We start from the raw sequence: 20,537 nt of genomic DNA, 5'->3' as shown, positions 1-20,537 counted from the left end.
ATGCACTTCCTTAGATTTTGTGTTTTTTAACTAACAGCATAACCCCTCCTCCTTTCCTGTCCTGTCTGTCCTTTCTGTACACATTGTACTTCCCAAATTCCAATTCTGCACTGCTTATATTTGTGTGACACCATGTCTCTGATATCCCAACAATATCTGCCTTTGATGTCTTGATCAGCACTTCAAATTCATCAAGTTATTTATTATACTGCTAGCATTAGTGTACATGCAAGTATACATGCATTTGTTCTTACTCTTAGTTACCCTAACATAGCCCATGTATTTACTTGTTCAGGGCGCCTCCATAGCCAAGTGGGAAGGAGCAGCAGTGCATAGCACATGCTTCTTGATTAGACCGGGGTTTGAGCCCGTCACCACCAAATACGGAGAATGCGGAAAGGTCAGGGAATGACCACCGCATATCCCGGAGCAATATGGCCTTAGTTCCTAATGCTCCTAAAAAAAACCAAATAACAATAAATAACAGTATTTACTTGTTCCATGATGACTCCCAGCAGCTCTCGAAGTCCCCAGCAACCTCTCTCTAGGCTGCTGCTCATTACAATATAAGCAGTACAAGAATCACTTTCGCCTCTGCCTGCGGCTACCGTTAGTCTTTTAGTTTGTGAATCCCCTCCCCAATTTAGCAGTTTTCCAACCCACCTAACACTGTCTCGATAGTATCAGCAAATATTCTTGCACCCTTTCTATTTAAGTGTATCCCATCCCTGTAGAAGCGGTCTCTCCTGTTAGCAAGCAGAGACCACACCGGAAAAAAATTCTACTCCGTGAGCCTTGCACAATCTCTCCAGGGCTGAACCGATTGACAAAGCTCTCACCATTGAAACTGTTTGTGCAGGACATAAAATATAATGTGCTGTCATCAACAGGACTATGGATAGGATTCTGCTAAATGGAAGGAGGTCATTAATATACAAGAGGAAAAGAGTGCAAGGAAGAACTGAACCCTGGGGAACACCAACATTAGTGAGGAAGTTCAAGACAGATCTGTCTACCATCACCCACAGTGAGCAGACAAAGAGAAAACTGGATTACCCACTTACAAAAAAACAATTGGAAAACTGTAGTATGGAACCTTATGTAGAAGGCTTTTATGCCAAACACGATGAAAAGCCATTGAAGTATCAGTAGCAACTGCCTGAGTTTTATCAAAAGTTTCTTTTGAATTTGTCCATAGATGGGTAACTTAAGCCAATATAGCTCCAGTGGATCAACACAACAGAAACCAAGATCATTGATCAGATGGAAGATTTTTAGTTAGTTTAGGAGTTGTTGGTTAATGGATTTCTTCATTACTTTAGAAAGAGTAGAAGTGCAATTGGACAATAATTGAATGGGAGGGATTTGTCTCCCTTTTTAGGAACTGGCTGGATATGTGTAAACTTCTAAGCAGTGTTAAAAATACCAGTGGAATAAAAAAGTGTAAAAAGGCAACACAGAACAGGAGTGAGCACAGGTTTTGAGAACAAGTGAAGAAATACCATCAGGAACTGGTATTTCCTTGGCCAAGAGTGTTCAAAATTCTTCTGACCTCCTTTTGTTGGAATATCACAGGAGGCATTGAATGGAGTGTACTGGGAATGATAGGAGATGATTTACTAAGATCATCAATATATGAAGAAGGAAAGTAGAATGCTAGCAGGTCAGCTTTGTATGTAGCTGAGAAGGCAGCAGAACCATCTGGTTTGACACAGATAGGCAAGTTTTCTACACTTAGCCAGTTCAGAATCTAGTGTGGATTGATTAATAGCTACTTTATAATTTTTGCAAGCTTTGGTGTATGCAAAAATGAACCTGAAAATTTGGGTGCAAGATAATTGCAATATGCAACATTCTTATTGTGAACAGCCTTAGCAAATTTATTGGAAAACCAAGAATTAAATAACAGATAAAGATTTTAATTTAAGGTGGAGGGAGTGTGAAATAAAAAATTTCATCCCTACAAGAATAATTTCACTGACACGATCTGAGCAAACATTGACATCAGAAGATTTAAAACAGTAATTTAACTAAGGAAATTATGGATAGAAATCTCACAGATCATCCCATTTTGTATTCTTGTAATGTCAGACAACGTGAGGTTGAGAACGGCCACAAGAGAAAGGCTCCATCGGAGAAGAGATCATCACCAAGTTGTGATTTGGAGTGCCGAGAGTGCCACTTACCTTCGCTGTGTACTCGGAAGGATTGTTTATGGGAAAAAGATCAAGAGTGTTGGCTGTGTGGTTAGGATTGTGTGATATTCTGGTAGGTAAATGAACAATGTGTGTGAGGTCATTAGTAATTGCAAAATTCTCGCAATCTCAACCAGCTGATTCTGTGTGACTAGAAAATGGAAGTCAGCTGGAGTCGTGAACACCAAGGAAAATTACCTTGCTGTTACAGGAAAGTTGCTCTGGAGAAAGTAAAGTTCAAAGGGAAGCTCAGTGAAAGAAGGCCAACTGCAAAAATATTTGGTATGACAATAGCATATGCCCCCTTGGGCAAGTACCTAGGAGTTTATGTGGATGAGAGGATGTCCTTTTTGCCTCACATGCAGAAATTAAGAGATAAAGTGAGGATGATTTATTTAAAAATTAGGAAAGTCACAAGGGTAGAATGGGGAGTGAAAGGCAAGTCCTTAGACCTCCTCTATAAATGTATATGTCTACCGATTGTGACATATGCATGTGGGGCTTGGGGTCATAGTGACTAATAGCCACGTTAAAAGAAGTCTTATTTCAACACAGGGATTTGCCCTTCTGGCAGTGACACGGTCCTGCAGAACCGTTTCAAATTATGTTCTGCAAGTTATTGCAGGAAAGGAACCAGTGGATCTGATTATACTTAAAAGTACAATGGAATATGCGATTTAAGAATAATAAAAGAATAGAACTTATGGGAATTAAATCTTGTAGGGAAGAGAGTATGGAAGACACGATTTGAAAGTAGAAAAGAAAAGGTTGCAGCAGATTGTATATGGCAGGAAAGATGGAACAGTTCTGCTAAGGGTCTTGTTACCTTTGCCTTTCTGCTTGGGGTAAAAACTATGAAAGAAATTTCATCTTGGTCTGGTCTAGGAATGTTCCAAACAATGTTAATAACTGGACATGGGTTAAAGAAAAGACTGGTAGAGCTTGGTGTAGAAGAAAATCCAATGTGTATTTGTGGGATGGTAGAGGATACAGAATATATTTTACGGCAGTGTATATTACAGAATATATTTTACGGCCATTGCCATGATATACCAAGGAATATGTTAATTAGGCAGACTGGCTCCGACTCATACACCTGGAGTGACTTGTTTAAGAATAGAGAATGGAATGAAGCTTTTGCTGAGTTCGCTAGAGAAGTAAGCAGGATTAGACAATTGTAAAAATTTGTATATAAGTAGGTAGCGTTTTTATGGAGTTGAGATTTAGTTGGAATTGGAATTTATTGATCTTATAGTTTATAGTTATATAAAAAGGAAATGTTGAAAAAAAAAAAGTATAAAATACAAAAATATTGATAAATTTTATTGTTTACAGTTTTATATTTATTTTAGAGTTTATAGTTGTATAAAAGAAAATGTTGTAAAAAGTATAAAATACAAAAATATATTGATGAATTTTAAATGTTTAGAGTTTTAATTTGGCTGGAACAAGAATCACAATTTATAGAAGTTTGCCCTTAAAGTTTAATGGAGCTCTAGATAGTGGATATCCGCCTCTTCGGGGCAGAGGCGGTAACATATCCTCAATGTTTGATTTATCATACGGAGGATATGATTAAGGATCAAAAGATTAAAATTGATAGGATAGAGGAATAAAGTGCAGATGAGCTTATTGCGCAGGTACAAGTAGGTGTTAGGACATTGATAATGAAGAAAGTCAAGTTTCAAAGATAGGAAGTCAGAGTTTCAAGTGGTAAGTGAAGTTGGGAGAACAATAGAGGCAACAGATAAATTTGACATAATATGGTAGAGAGATTTTAAGCCAGAGAAGATTCCAAATTACTTGGTCTCTGATAAGGAATATCAAAGTGGACATATGCACAAGTGCCACCTTTGAAGTGAAAGAAATTGTAGAGCGAATAATTAGGACAATGAGATGTGCAGTGGTTGAATCAACCGATGATTGGGATTCTGTCAGAAAATGCAAGTGGGACTTGGTAGACTGTATGTGGAAATGGATCATCGAGATTCGAGCATAAGGCTACATATGAATTTGTGAAATGAACGAGGGAGTTTTGCCAATAAGTTTGTTCTATTAGTTCGACTAATCATCATTAGCATTAGTAGAGGCATATGATGCAAGAAAGAAAGTGCATACAGCATTAGCCAAAAAAAAAAAAAAAAAATCCCACACATCACATGCTCATCTTTTCCAATAATTTGTCTAGTTCTTCCTTGAATTTATTCCAACACCCCACTTCTAAAACAGCAGAAATTTGTTAGAACAATCAACCGCCCACTGGCTGAAGGAAAACTTCTGCACATCTATCCTACAACCATCCTTCCTCAACTTGAATTTATACCCCCTTGTATTTTTTTTTTTGATCTGAGCAATAGGAATAATGCCATCAGCATTGAGGTTCCTTAATCCATTCAAGGCCTTAAACACCTCAATCAGATCTCCTCACAGATGTATCACCTCCATATGCTGAAATTTGCAGAACTGAAGCCTTTTTTCGTAAGACCTTTTGTTTCCTTCATCTGTCTTGTTACGTTGCCCTTCTCTGCACCCACCCAGCAGATTTACATCCTATCTAAAATGAGGCCTCCAGAGCTATATGCAATACTCAAGAAGTAGAATACTTCTTGTATTCTTGTAGTACGGTAGAATAATCATCTTATCTCTGCTAGAAAAGTTCCCGTATATCATCGACAAACCCCACGAGCTGTTCTGGCAGCCCATCTGCACTGCTCAGAGAACTTCATATCTGACCACATAATTACTCCTCTCCTCCAGGTCTTTTTCATTTTCCATTATGCTCAGTGTGGTATCTGGGATTACTGCTACCTATATGCATTTTTCAATGTTAAACTTGCCATTCAACTGCCAAACTTCAACTGCCATTTCTCTGCTCGTATACCTAACTTTTCAAGACCTTGTTCTAGATGGTAACTTACTTTGGTTACTGTCATTAACCACCATGCCAACCCTTGTGTCATCTGCAAACTTAGATATTAAGCTTGATACACATACATTCATCAATATCATTTCATTAACAAATATAGAAAACACCAGGTGGTTCAGCACAGAACTCTAGTGGATTCCACTAATAACATTAGTCCATGAAGAGCAGTGTCCATTGATGACCACATTGTTTTCTTTCACTCAACCATACCTTTATCCATAGCAGAAACTTGCCTATAATGGCACACCACCATTATGGGCAAGTTGCTTAATTACAATTTGTGCAGCAGTCTTTTATGTGTAACAGTATCAAAAGCTTTCCTGAAATCAGTGTCTGAAATCAAAAATTTCATTTTTTATGTCCAGTTCCTTTATTACTGCATTATAGTATCCAATCAGATTGATCAGGCAAGATTGCCCCTTAACAAATCCATGCTGTGGCTGCAGTATAATTGCATTATTTCTTTAATCAGTGACTTCATTATTTTCTTTGGAACAGAAGTTAAGCTAATAGGTCTGTGATTATCAAGTCACCTTTTAAATAAATGGTAATTTATTTATAATGAATTGGAATTAGAGAGTATTTTTCTGGATATCCATTTGACATAGCTGTTATTTATTTTTTTCAAAATCATAACTTGCTTTAAAACGAAAAGAAAATTATTGGTAAAATTATTTAGAATTTAAGTGATCTAATTTATCCATGTGTCCAGCCAAAATATCTGTCTCTTGAGGTCACATTTTTGGAATTTTAATGATTATACATAATCAGAAAAATATATTCACCTTGCCCTTATGTGCATATTAGAATTGTTTGACTTGGTCATGCATATGTATGCTGAGGGACACAGATAAGTTGGTCAGAAATTACAATGGATAGAGTTTTTTGTATTCTGTACTAGAGCACAATATTATGATAAATTTCATTGATATAATTTCTGATTTTGTTTTCTTTTTCCTTTCTTAGCATTGACACCAGATTTTGGTTTGGAAGTTGGGAAAACTCTCACTTTAAACTGTACTCTTGATGATCATGAAATAGAAAATGAAAGCAAAAAGTATTATGTTAATTCTTCTCATCTTATTTTTAAATATGATCAGCAATTTGTCCATGATGCACACTTATTGGATCCTCTTACTGCTCAGTTAGTAAAGAGAAATGTCACAGTTAATGATGCAGGAATGTATTATTGTTTTGTTAATCTTCCTGTAAAACAAGAAATGGTTCTTGTTTGTGCAAGTTATATATATGTTGGATGTAAGTATGCATATATTATGTGAGTGTGTGTGTGTGTGTGTGTGTATATATATATATATATATATATTTTTTTTGTTTTTTTTTTTTTTTAGGAAAATTCAGAATAGGCTTTGTAATTCATTTATTTCAATGAAAGTTATAAGAACATGAATGATATTCAGAAATTTGCATGCGCTATCAAATATTTTGCTACTTTCCTGTCGTTTTGACCTCATATGGTATAGTCCAAATATGAAAGTTTTTTGTTTTGTGTAACAGTGTAGCCATTTTAGGGAACACGTGATTCTAATATGTTGGCTGAAGAGCATTTTAATGCAAGATATGACCAGCAGGAAGATCTGCTTGAAATACGTGCATGTGAAGATATGGAAGAAAGCAATGCTTCATTACGCCCTTCTTTTTTTTTGAAAAGAAAAATCAAAATTCGACCGATATAAACAGCCAACTCACAAAAAGCAGACGGATTCATCTTCCACTTACAAAACCAAATAATGGAATTACAGAGGTTTTTCACAGCAATGTTGATTATATATGAATCCACCATTACAATCATGCTGCCATGTGCTTGCAATAAACAAATTTAACGCCACAAATATCCACTTTAGTCAAAAATTATATTATCTTCAGACAAGATAGATCTGACACTAACAGTCCCCATGGAGTCCCATCCAGATGCATTCCATTACAAATTTCATTGGTAAGCTGTTGCCACACATATAGTAATTGGTATCACTCTGGTACTGATCTCAATATATCTTCTGCCTAACCATCCATGTATGATTCGGGAACTGGAAAACCTTATTTTGCAATTATCTCCTATCTGTTTATTAGAAGATTTAAATGGACATTATCCATTATGAGGACTACCTACAGACTTTCTTGTGATGATTACTTTGGGGAAAAGGTGCTGTAGCAAATATTAATATCCGACAGCTACATTTGTTCACACGCAAAAGTATCCTAACTTTACTAAAATTTATGCTGATGGTTCACAATGACAGAGTGGTTGCCATTGCTGTCTTCTCTAATATAATTGTTTCTATTTTACTTCAATTAAACTTTTCATCTAAAGTGAATGAACAATACAATCTACCATTTGCTTTCCACGAACTGCACAGAGCTCTATCAACATTTAGATGCAGTGCTGTAGGACCAGATAATATTCACTACTCGATGATACAGGAACTAAGTACTGAATCATTGCTCTCACTTGTTGATCTGTTCAATAGACTTTACCTAGAAGATACATTCCCTAAACAATGGCACCATTGCTACAGTCCTTGCCTTCCTTAAACCAGGAAAAGACCCCCCGACAAACCTTACTAGCTATCGACCCATTACCTCGACAGGTTACCTCTGCAAAATTCTTGAAAAGATAATAAACCATTAACTGATATAGTACCTAGAAAACTTTAATCTCCTGCATTCTGCACAATATGGTATCCAAAAAAACAGATCAACACTAGATATACTCGTAAGACTTGAACTCCATCCGAAACATGGTGTGTTTTGATATAAGTAAAGCTTATGATTCCACGGGGAAGTATGGAATACTCCGCGAATTATACCACCATGAATTTCGGGGCCATCTCCCAATTTTCATTCGGAACTTCCTGTACAAATGCACATTTCAGGTTTGTTTTAAAACTTCATTATCCCAGGTGTTTTTACAAGAAGAAGGAGACCCCCAAGTCTCTGTACTCATTGCTAAACTTTCCATAATTGCAATAAACACCATTGCCGAACAGATTCCAAACACTATTGATACAGCACTGTTTGTAGATGACCTTAGCATTTCGTGCCATGCGAAAAACATGAATACTGTTGAGAGACAATTACAAGTGGCAATAAATAAGATCAGTTCATGGACACAAACTAATGGATTTCAACTCTGTCCGCATAAAACATTGTGCATCCATTTTTGCTGCCAACGTAAATGTCATCCGGAACTATAACTGAATGGCCAACCAATAGCAGTTCATCCCAGCATACGTTTCTTAGGAATCACATTGGATCACAAACTTACCTTTTTAGAGCATATTAAAAAAACTAAGAACATCCTGTCAACAAAAGCTAAATATCATCCGGGTTCTCGGGTTCTCTCAGCAATGAAGTGGGAAGCTGATCGAGTTATCACGTTGCGATTATACAGAGCCTTAATAAGATCAAAACTTGACTATGGAGCACCAGTGTATAGCTCAGCAAGACCTAGTGTCCTTCACTGGCTTGATCCTTTCCATCATAGTGCAATACGCATTGCCATAGGAGCATATCGACATCTCCAATACACAGCCTATATGTTAAAGTGCATGAACCCCCCTCTCTCAATCAGAAGACAACTTATATTACGCTATGCATATAAAATTAGATCTATGCCTGAACACCCAAACTGGGAGATACTTTTCACCCACTAGCACAGTATGTTGTACCGAAACTGCCCTTCTGCTAACCAACCATTAGGTATGCAAATACAGTGTCTTGCAAATACAGTATGCAGTATCTTTCAAATCAACTTAATCTGTCTTTTAATAATGTTGCAAATGCACTTCCAATTTCCTGTGCTCCTTGGGACTTTACTTCACCTTCATGCGATTTATCCCTACATCAATGGAATAAATCTACATTACATAAAGAAAATTTCTTACAACTGTATCATGCAGTAGTGGATCAGTTCCCCAACTTTGTCGTAGTGCATACGGACGGATCAAAGAATGAGGCCCATGTTGGAATTGCCGCAGTTTTTCCGAACATTACATTGACCTGTGAATTGCCATATGAGTTCAGTATATTTTCTGCCGAACTAATGGCTATTCAGATTGCACTGAAGCATATCGAGCCCTCCGATATTGAAAATAGTATAATTTTTACAGACTCTTTAAGTGCACTTCAAGCCCTGAAAAACCCCATGAATATCACCCACCCAGTCTTAAAGGAAGTAACATCTTCTTTGCATACTGTATTTGAACTTAGGAAAAGCATACACCTGTATGGGTCCCTGGACATATGGGAATTCCAGGAAATGAATTAGCTGACAATGCTGCAGAATCGGCCATCTTGGCCACCCAGTGACAATTATAAAGTACCATGTCAAGACTACAAATCAATAATCCAGAGAAAATGCATGTACCAGTGGAAATTATCATGGAAAAATCAATATAATAATAAACTTAGGAGTATCAAGCCTTCAACTCAAGCCTTTATTGAGTTGAAGCTTTCAAGCTTCAACTCAGTATTGACAACAGGAGGTAATATTAGCACGCCTACAAATAGTTAACACAAATATCACTCATAGTTATCTATTAAGAGGGGAGAAACCCCCCCCACCAAGTTGTCAGTACCAGTATCCTTGTTGAATGTCTAAAATATACAAGAGAATGCCAGAATCATATCATTCCAGCCACGACAGAAGACCCTCTTACACTTATTTCACCTTTAGGCAATAAAGCAAATGTCTCAAGCATTTTTACCTTTATAAAAATGATTAATGTATACCACCTCCTTTAACTTGTTAAAAACTAACTTGCTGGCACTATTTTTTGCAATTATCTCTATCTGACAGGAAATTAAATTAATACTTACCATATGTATGGTGCACTATGGCCATAGTTGCAGATGCGCCGGATAAATCCTTAAACCAACAACAACAATCTGTTTTACTTCTGGCCGAATGCAGCAGTTATACTGTTGAGTTCCATGCCATTGAGCTTCTCCTGAAAAATATCATACTCCTCTCAATCAGTAAAAGCATAATTTATACAGATTCAAAGACTGCTCTCTTAGTTCTTAAAAGTGCTTTTACCTTACAATCCTTTATTAAAGCTCATACGACATGAGCTGTACCATCTTAGTGAGCATCAACAAACTGGAGTCCTCTCTCAGATTCCAGGACACAGTGGTATTCCAGGAAATGAGCATGCAGATGATTGCTTCAAAGAATCTATCCAGAAAAGCCTCAATAAATTATCTAGTCCATATCCTGATTATAAATGCAATATACAGAAAATATGTATGGAACAATGGACACTTCTGTGGAAATGTAAAATAATAACAAGCTTTTTTTCAACTAAAACATGAATCACACTATTATGGATTTCTAGCGTCCATAAAAATAGAAAAGAAGTAGTAATCCTAGCTAGAACCTAAATAGGTCATATTCACCTCACTCATCTCTTTCTGCTTACAGGAAATGATCCTCGGCAGTGTATGCGTGCACTGCTTACAATCACTCACGGTAAAGCATATACTCCTTGAATGTAGCTTGTTCGACAATACCCAGTGCACTTTCAGATCTGCAAGAACTTTTTTCACTCAACTGCATAATAGGTAATGAAGCAAATCACTGGATTTTTTTCTTATCTAAAACAAATTCAAATGTATGACTATTTCTAACTGCTCCCTGGACAGGTTTTGTAGGTAACTTCACTTACTTTTGGAGGTGCAGTATGGTCCAAGTAGTCCTTGTGGAAGAAATTCTCATATCAACAACCAGAACAACGAGTGACAAAAGGATACCACCAGGGTTCAGTGCTGGGTCTCTGCTTCTGGAACCCAGTACTGGATAAATTCCTGGGGATGGATTGCCTTTGCTGATGACCTTATCTTGCTTGTGAAGACCAACACCTGGGGCTGTTTTAGAACAATACCAATTTAGCAATCAATACCTCCAGCAATGGGCAAGTATACACAAACTAGCACTATCCAGCAGTAAAACCAAATCAATTCTGTTAAACAGTAACTTGAACAGATGTCCACAGATTAAAATAACAATAGCCCTAGTAACAGAAATGAAATATTTAGGTATGATATTTGACAATAAGTTAACTTTCTAACTTCATCTTGTGCACTTAGCCAAAAAATTTGGGAATTATGATGAAAAGATTGCTAGGATCAGCCGTACTGGCTGGGGTTTAAAAAGGAAGACACTTGCACTTATTTATAAGGCAACCTTCCAGTTATTACCTATGGTGCAGGCATATGGTACTATAGAGCCACTTTAGATAAAAGAAAATTAGATTCTATACAGGGATTGTACTCTTAATCAACCTGAGAGCATGCTGCCTTGTCAGTACACATTCTGCAGGTCCTGGCAGGGGCAGTGCCACTGGATTTAGAAATGATTATATTAAATCAACTATAGACTCAAAAAGCCAATTCCAACTAACAACTTAGGGATTACCATAAATTTTGAGACTGATATGAAACAAGAAAGAAAAAGAATATCAACTACGTTACCAGGAATGGCAGAGTTGGTGGGAATACACCTAAAGGGGAAGTCACTAAGAGGTTCCTGTCTCCAGTAACCCTGGTTTCCTCCAAACCAATCCCCTGGTTTGCACTAGGACTCTATGCCACATTTTTGCTAGCAGGGCATGGTTCCCTGAATGCAAAGGTGTGCCAGCTGGGTTTTACCTAGGATTCTAAACATACTAGTGGAGCTGATGAGGATTGGACCCATGTCCTTTATGACTGCCCCAATCACCATCCCTGCATGTATACTTCCAAGATTGTACCTGTAAACTGCAGAGAGGAGCAACTACTCTCTCTGATGAAAAGCATTACATAGGCTATGAATTTACTCAAAACGTTTGAGGCCAGAAGCAACCATGCTATTTTTATCCTGACTGTGGAACCCCCCTCCCCCACTTAGACCAGTATGCTTACCTGATTTTGGCATGTAGAGACTAACCCAAGTGAGATTGGCCTCTTACAGTGTTTCCCACCCAGTGACAATGTATAAGTTTGATATTGACATTTGTCAAAAGAAATATCAATGTTTATATGTATTAGCATGTATAAATGTGTATTATTAATGTGTAATTGTGTATATTTCATGGAATGAATGGTTCAAGTTGAGAGTATGAGAATGCTCTCATGAGTATATGTACTGTTTGAATGCTTGTATAAATGGCAATTGTGTGTATGACAATCTTTGGAGCTCTTTATCAAGCTCTTTATCGAATTTGAGTCTTCAGACATGATGGAGAGTTCTTTGTGGTGTTTGATCCTTGGCGTAAACTAAAATCATTGAATGATAGTGTGTATGACAGTCTGTGCTTGTTTGCAGCTCTCTATCACATCCATACTGTTGGATGTCATGGAGAGCTCCTGCTTTGGTGTAGGTAGAACTATGAATGACTATGTATGGCAGTCTATGCTGGTTTTGCAGCTCTCAATCGTGTCTGTGTTGTTGGATGTGATTGAGAACTTGCATCAGCGTGATTTTTAACATTTTTCTTCTGTAACTCTTTCCAGATATAAATTATTTCTATCTAAAATTATTTTTTTTATATGTCTAACCATAAATATATATGTTATTTGTATATTATTATTGTTATTCACAGTATATAAATATAAATGGATACATCAGCATGAGTGAATATATGTGCACAACTAGGCCTAAATGTGATAATGTGTTTGCACTTAACCTGCAAAAAAATTAATTTATATATGAGTGAATATCTTGGTAGTTACGTTTAGTGATGAATATGTGAATGTGTTGTGTTATGTTATTCACTCTGCCCCTAAACACATATATAAAAAAGTGTCGGTGTGTAAATGTAAGTATGACATGTGTAATTGAGCTGAGTGCATGTAGTGCATATTGTTCTGACAGCTCCCACCCCAAATTAGACTGCAGTGGGAGCAGCCTACCAGGAAACACCCCTTGCCCTGCAGATGTCATGTTCTCTCCTCTGAGGCATGACATAGGATTTGCTGATGCCATCTTCAGCTGGTCTGGCTGGTATGGCATTAACAGTGAAGCACTGCATGTCCACAGTGCAATCTCTTCCTCCACATAGGGTGCTCTGGCTCAATAACTCTACTCCCCTATGATCCCTGTCTGTCTGTCTGTCTCTCTCTCTCTCTCTCTCTCTCTCTCTCTCTGTCTCTCTCTCTCCCCTAACCTTTTTGCCGTGTGGACTCTACCAACACAAATCTTTTCCTGTTCTGAATAGTCCCTCTTCGTGGAGGATGGGCTCCTTCCACATGGCTGCTCCTCTACCCTTTAAACTTCCTATTTCCAGATGGAAAGTCTTCCTATTATCCACCTTCTTTATCTTCATCTGTCTTTGCCACTCCCTTTTTAATTTTCAGAGTTTTTTTTTTCTCTCCTCAGGCCATCCCTGGCAAGCTCAGGCATTGTCCAGGATTCTTCTCCATCAGACACCTTTCTATTCTCTACTGTACCTGGCCTGCCTCCCCAGGGCAGTGGGCAGGCAATGTGAGGTTCCACTAAGGCTAAATGTCTGGAGGAACAGCAGACCAACTCCATCTTTTGGCTTTTACAGAATTTGTACTGTGGCATAGAGTATACAAATATGGCATTGGGGGGCACCCCCGTTGTCACCTGACTATCAACACAATACATTAAATACAATTTTAACCTGCAGTTATATTGAAGCCATCTATTAAGATAAACTAATCTGTTTTATTGAATACCCTTTTTATGTTATAGTCCGAAGGAAGAATTATGACAGACTTCAGAAATGCAGTGATGTAATATACATTTTTAAGGTATTTTGAAATTGCAAGAAATAATCACATATTACAGAGAGAAAATCCTAAACATAAAAATATTTACACTGAGTTGGCTTTGCTTTAGCAGCACCTGCTTAATACCTTGTGGGAGATGACCTTTGCTTGTACATGTCTCGGCATGACTCCTGGGTATCTCCTGTGGTAGTGCTACCCATGCATTGCATGGTGTGTCAGGTGATGCCTGCACATTGTCAGGTGGATGGTTGTTACATTGAATCTCCTTTTCCAGTAGTTTCCAAACATGTTCAGTTGGGCGGACAGAGAATTCATTGTCATATTCCTGAAATGGTTAGCAACCTGCTGGGACTTGTAGTGGTAGTAGTTCAGGCGTGTAATGCAAGAAAGCAAGTTTGTGTAGCATCAGCCAAAAAAAAAAAAAAAAAAAACATTTCGCACATCCAATCCCTCTAAACATTTGTGCAGTTCCTCCTCGAATTTATTTATCAATTTCCACATCGACATATGGAAGTTTGTTTCAGCAATCAACTACCCACTGGCTAAAGGCAAATTTCTGCTCATCTAGTCTATAACTTCCTCAGTTTGAATTTATGACCCCTTAGGTTTGTAATTTGAGCGAGAGGAAGAATCCCATCAGAATTGAGCCTGTTCAACACATTCCAGGGCTTATACACTTCAATCAGATCATGTTGCAGGTGCCTAGCCTCCAGACGCCATAATTTGCAGAACTTAAGCCTTAATTGGTAAGACCACCCTTTTGTTGCTCTCCTCTGTACTCGCTCAAGCAACTCTAAATCCTTCCTACAATGAGGCCTCCAGATCTGTGTGCAGTACTCAAGGTGTGTCCTGACCATTGCCTTATACAAAGGGATAATCACCTCCTTTTCCCTACTAGCAAAATTCCTGTATATCCTTGACAATACCCTATGATCTGCTCTGGCAGCCTGTCTGTACTGCTCAAAAAATTTCATGTCTGATTGCACAATTGCTCCTAGGTCTTTTTCATTTTCTACCATCCTAAGTGTAGTACCACAGTTGGTACGTTTCTCTGGGGTACTTCTATCCATATGCAGTACTTTGCATTTGTCAATGTTAAACTTCAGTTGTCACTTCTGAGCCCATCTGTCCAATTTTCTAGATCCTGTTGCAGTAGCACACTGCCATTAGTGTCATTAACAACCCTGCCAACCTTTGTATCATCTGCAAACTTCGACATTAAGCCTGATATACTTTCATCAATATCATTGATAAATATACAAAACAACAGTGGGCCCAACACCGAACCCTGGAGTATAGTGCAATGGTGCACCCACTTGTTGATTAAGTTATGTTAAGTTATTTTGGTTTTTAGGAGCATTAGCAACTAAGGCCATATTGCTCTGGGGACATGTGGTGGTCATTCCCTGACCTTTCGACATCCTCCGTATTTGGTCATCTTGAAGGAGTGGCAATGATACAAAGGTAGGTTTACCCATTGAGCCATTGATTAATGGTGATTAGAGGACCCAGGGCATACCACAAATACAATTTCCAAGCCACCACCTCCAGTCTGCTGAACACCAGCAGTTGCGTCATTGTGTAGCATTGCCTCATGTTGCTTTCTCTAAATGCAGATATGCCCATCAGCATGCTCTAGTTGGAAATGGGATTCATCAGATCAGGTTAAAAATATCCATGTTGATGGTTTAGTGTTGATTCTGATTCATGTGCCCATGCAAGATGTAGTTTGTGTCTTACAGTGAGCCTAGGTACTTGTAACTGCTGTTGACTGCCATAGCTTATACAAGCTAATGTTTGGTGCATATTTTGTGTGGATAGTGGTTTTGCTATTCTTATGTTATACTGAGTGATTAGTTGCACCACTGTTGTGTTACAAGAAGAGACACATGACATTCACCATTGGCATTGACCACATGACTATCACATGTATGACCTTTGACTGTCTTTGTAGATTTGTGACGCCACAGAACAGGAGCACTTAACCATGTTGGCTGTTGTCATGATAATGGCCTATCTCTGTCTTACCCATGCAATCATTTTGCATTAGAAGACAAAAAGATGAACTCCAGTCTTATAATAGTCATGCCCAAACTTTGAGCCATCACCAGCATCACTGACAAGTCCATTCCTTCAAAATTGGGCATTACTAACTATAAAACCACGTCTTTGTATACTCCAAACTATTAAGATAAAAAGATTATTATGATTGTATTTGTAATATTCATATGAAAATTTGAAAAATAAAGCATAACACTAGTTAATTTTGTGAAAATCTTTTACATGTATTACTACTGTGTGTGTGTGTGTGTGTGTGTGTGTGTGTGTGTGTGTGTGTGTGTGTTATTTGCTTTTCGTAAGTTTACATAATTACTATTTATATTATACATCATGATCATTATCATCCATTTTCAATCCACTACAGGATGAAAGCCTGCCAGCAACTTTCCAGTTCCTTCTGTGTTGTGCAATGGCCATCCATCATTTACTTCCTTTGGGCCCCTGGTGCCAAGTGTTATAGTGATCAAGCGATTCTCAGTGATTTCTAGAGCATTTTTCTCAAAGCTACAGTTTTGTTCATTTATAAAAGTTTTCTTACATTCTCATTAAATAAAAGTAAACTTAGTCTTACGATCTGTAACTAAGTTTCAGAAAGGCAAATCACCTTTCTGTTTCCATTTAACTAATATACTAACTGTTACACCGCTCAGTCACCCTAGCGGCACTGCTCCTGCCTCTCCGTGGTGGGGCTGGTAACCTGGGAGAAGAAATCCACTTTCCCAGGGCTGAAAGGAGCAAAAGATGGATAACAATACGTTTCCAACTTTAGACCCCCCCAAGCTAAAAACTAGCGACAAATCACTCTGATGATGACTTTTCTCAATCCAAGAGGTTGAAAACAAATTCTCAAGAGGAGAATTCTTCTTCATACTGCACTCTACATCAGACCAGCCTTTGAGTCAATTGTCCCCATTCCTTATGCAGAAATGCTTAGAGGCTGTTGTAGGTTCACCAAAATCAGTAAGGTGACTCCAGTCTGGGGATCTTCTGGTGGAGACCATGAAATCCCAGCATTCTACAGTTATTAAATCTGACAACTTTCAGCAGACATCCAATAAAAGTCACTCCCCTGTGCCACATTAAATTCCTCTAAGGGAGTAATTGCAGAATGGGACTTATTAACTGTATCAGAGGAGGAAATAGTCCTGCTATGAGAACAAAGAGTCATCCAAACCAGGAGAATTGTGACTTGTAAAGATGGTATTCTTGTTCCAACAAGGAGCATAATCCTCACTTTTAGCTCTCCCATCTTACCAACATCTGTCAAAGCAGGCTATCTCCATTGCCGTGTTCGACCTTACATCCCAAACCCAATCAGGTACTACAAGTGCCAAAAATATGGATACTCCCATACTGCATGTAGAGGTAAGGCAATATGTCCTAACTGCGGATCAAAGAAGCACAACCAATCCGATTGCAATGCTACCACTCCTCATTGCCCAAATTGTAAAGGTAATGTAATAACCCAGCTTTCTCCAAAATATGCGAATTATGGAATCAAGGGAAAAAAAATACAGAAATATAAAGTGGAGAACAAAGTCACTTATTCAGAGGCAAGAAGAGATAATCAAAATGGAGGAATTGGGCATGATCCATGCTCGCTTCTCCCAAACAGTGTCCTTCACGACAAGCAACTGAACAAGCCAGCAATACTCCAATTTCCATTCCAGCCGATGCACTTTCAACAGTGAAACCAAAAGCTACAGAAACCCCAATGGTGCAACCACGGATTTCAGCGGAAATGGATATTGATCAGCAGAATAATTCAGATGATGGAATTTTAGAACTTCATGCAACTGATGAAATTGACACAACACATCCTTTTCTTTCATAAGAAAGACTAAGTATAAACAAGCTACAACCAAAAAGCAGTCAGAAACAAAAACAACTAACAAGAATGCATAATGGAAAGAATCCTTCAGTGGAATTGTAGAGGCTTTCGTAATGCAAAAGATGCATGATCTCATCAACCACTATGAGCCCACAGGTATCCCTATAAGAAACCTATTTAAATCCACAAGTGTGTCCTACCATTAAAAATTATACCATGTTCAGAAGAGATAGGAGTATCGACTCGCCAGCCTGTGGAGACTTGGCGGTTCCTGTTAGAAATAATATTCCATCCAAACATGTTGCTCTTCAGACTCCTTTTGAGGTAGTGGCAGTGCACACAGAAATTGGCATGACTATTACAATAGCATCTATATATATTCCTCCAAATTCCTCACTCTCCTCAGAAAATCTAATAGACCAGCTGCCACCTCCTTTCTATTTGCTAGGAGACTTCAATGCTTGTCATTCGCACTGGGGATCTCGAACAATCGTCAAAAGAGGTAAACTAATAGAAACTCTTCTTGATGTTTGTCAGCTTACCCTTTTGAACATTGGTGAGCCTACCTATATTCATTTTTCTACAGGATCCATGAGTGCAATAAACCTTTCAATCTGCTCTCCCCCCATATGTACCAATATACAGAGTGGTCTGTTCTTGAAAATCCACTAAATAGTGATCATCTACCAATCTCTGCAAGCTGCAAACACAGGTAAACTGCCCTTTGCCGGGTCGCTCCAGTAGGAAATTTCGGCACACTGGAATGAATACACTTCAAATGTTCAGTTAGATGATGAAATAATCCAACTCCAGCCCATAGATTATGTCACACAACATATAACTAATGAAATATTACAAGCTGCCAATCTACAATACCAAAATCCTTGCCTGGGAAATGCAAACACAGTAATTACTAGTGGAATCCGGATTGTACATACGCTAAATAGGAAAAAAATAGGGCTTGGAATTTGTTTTGCAAATTCCCCACAACCAGTAACCTAATTAGTTTTAAAAGAATGAAAGCCAAGTCCCACCAAATAAGAAGGAAAGCAAAAAAAGATGCATGGATTGGCTTTTCCTCTAGTATAAACAAGGACACAGATGAGATATCAGACTCATCTGGAAGAAAATACAAACACTTAACTGCAAATATGTGCAGTCCCCCTCTTTGATATTAAACTGGAAAGGAAAGGAGTTGTCCTCTCCGGAAGGAATTGAAAATGCCTTAGCCGAATCATTTGCCAGTACATCAGGCATATCCACCTACAACCCAATCTTTCAGCAAATTAAAGAATCTTCAGAGCAGCATAAGATCAATTTCTCTACTAGAGTTTCACCCCCGGCCCCAGGTGCCAAGCGATTATTAGTGTAACCAAGCGATTCCAAGTGAGCTCTATACTACATGTACAAAGCGAATAGTTTTCTTTTGGTTTTAAATAGTTTTGAATTATTTAGTTGTATTGTGTAACTTCTGCACTACACGAACTAGGCAGAGTTCCAGAGAGTAAACTCACCTTTCTGTTTTCTTTAACAGTACTAACCGAACTAACCCAGCCACTTGGTTATGCTGATATAAGTAATGCGGAACTGGAATTTGGGGAATACAATGTGTATAGAAAGGATAGACAGGACAGGAGGGAAGGGGAGGTTATGCTATTAGTTAAGAAACACATAAAGTCCAAGGAAGTGAAGCCAGTCGACATCGATGGACAGGGCAGTGTCGAGTCAGTTTGGTGTGACATAAGCATAGGGAAATCAAAATTGAGAGTAGGAGTGTGCTATAGGCCTAATGACTCTGATGAGTATAATAAGATATTGTACAGGGAAATAGAGTGGGCCAGTAAATCAGAGAGTCTTATAATGGGGGATTTTAATTTCCCAGATATTGACTGGAATTTGTGCGTTGGTCACTCGCACACTAGCAAGGCATTTGTGGATTTATTGGATGATTGTTTTCTACATCAGCATGTTCGTGAGGCAACAAGAGGGAGCAATACTCTTGATCTGATTATCAGTAGTGATTCTTCATGCATTAAAAATCTGCAGATAAATGAACCACTAGGTGGCAGTGATCACAGTGTGTTGAAGTGGGATTTACTCAAGGAGGTAACTACCATCAGAGGTAAAGGGAAGGGTTTTTGTTTTCGTTAAGGCGACTATGATGGTCTGAGACAGTATTTAAATTCTATACAGTGGGATCAACTGATGATGTTACCAACAGCAAACTCAAAATGGGAAGCATTCAAGGAACTAATCTTGGAGGCTACCAGGCTTTACATACCAACTAAGAAATATTGTTCAAGGTTTAGGCCTAAATGGTTGTCAGATGGACTAATGAGACATGTGGCAGAGAAGAAAAATGCATGGGATACATACAAGTTAATGGGTGACCTGGAAGCCTATGATAGATATGTTGGTCTGTAACCAAGGGCCCCGGGTGCCAAGCGATTGTGACTGAGCGACTTATCTGTACTTCCAGTGCGATTTCTAGAAAGCGATCTACAGTTCCATTTTGTTCTTATCGTTAAAAAATCCATTTATTTTATAACAGCTCTTGTAACAAAAGTTCCTGTACAGAGCAAGGAAGGAAAGCCACCTTTCTTTATTTTCTCATAGTATATTACTAACCCCTACTACTCTTCGCTTGGTCACATCAGGCACTGCTCCTGCCTCCCCGTGGCGGGGCCGGAAATCTTGGCAGAAAAGTCTCTCTGCCAAGGGCTAAAAGGAGCAAAGATGGACCATACCAACACTGACTCTTGTGGGATCAATG

At 38.3% G+C, this 20,537-nt stretch overlaps 1 protein-coding gene across 2 annotated transcripts in view; it reads left to right on the top strand.

Moving 5' to 3' along the window:
- The window catches only part of LOC150079006 (cytokine receptor-like), a 453,754-nt gene that overhangs the window by 157,297 nt on the left and 275,920 nt on the right, over positions 1–20,537 (top strand). For both annotated transcript variants that reach the window (XM_090383341.1, XM_090383340.1), the window contains exon 3: positions 6,088–6,378. In XM_090383341.1, coding sequence (XP_090239467.1) covers positions 6,088–6,378 — 291 coding nt within the window. The remainder of the gene's footprint in view (positions 1–6,087; positions 6,379–20,537) is intronic.

The sequence above is a fragment of the Mastigoproctus giganteus genome, chromosome 10 (genome assembly GCF_048544385.1).
Source record: "Mastigoproctus giganteus isolate SK-2022 chromosome 10, ASM4854438v1, whole genome shotgun sequence".
In the NCBI taxonomy this organism is placed as follows: domain Eukaryota; kingdom Metazoa; phylum Arthropoda; class Arachnida; order Uropygi; family Thelyphonidae; genus Mastigoproctus; species Mastigoproctus giganteus.
The sequence above is the reverse complement of the archived record's forward strand: the minus strand, read 5'-3'. Positions and strand labels throughout refer to the sequence as shown.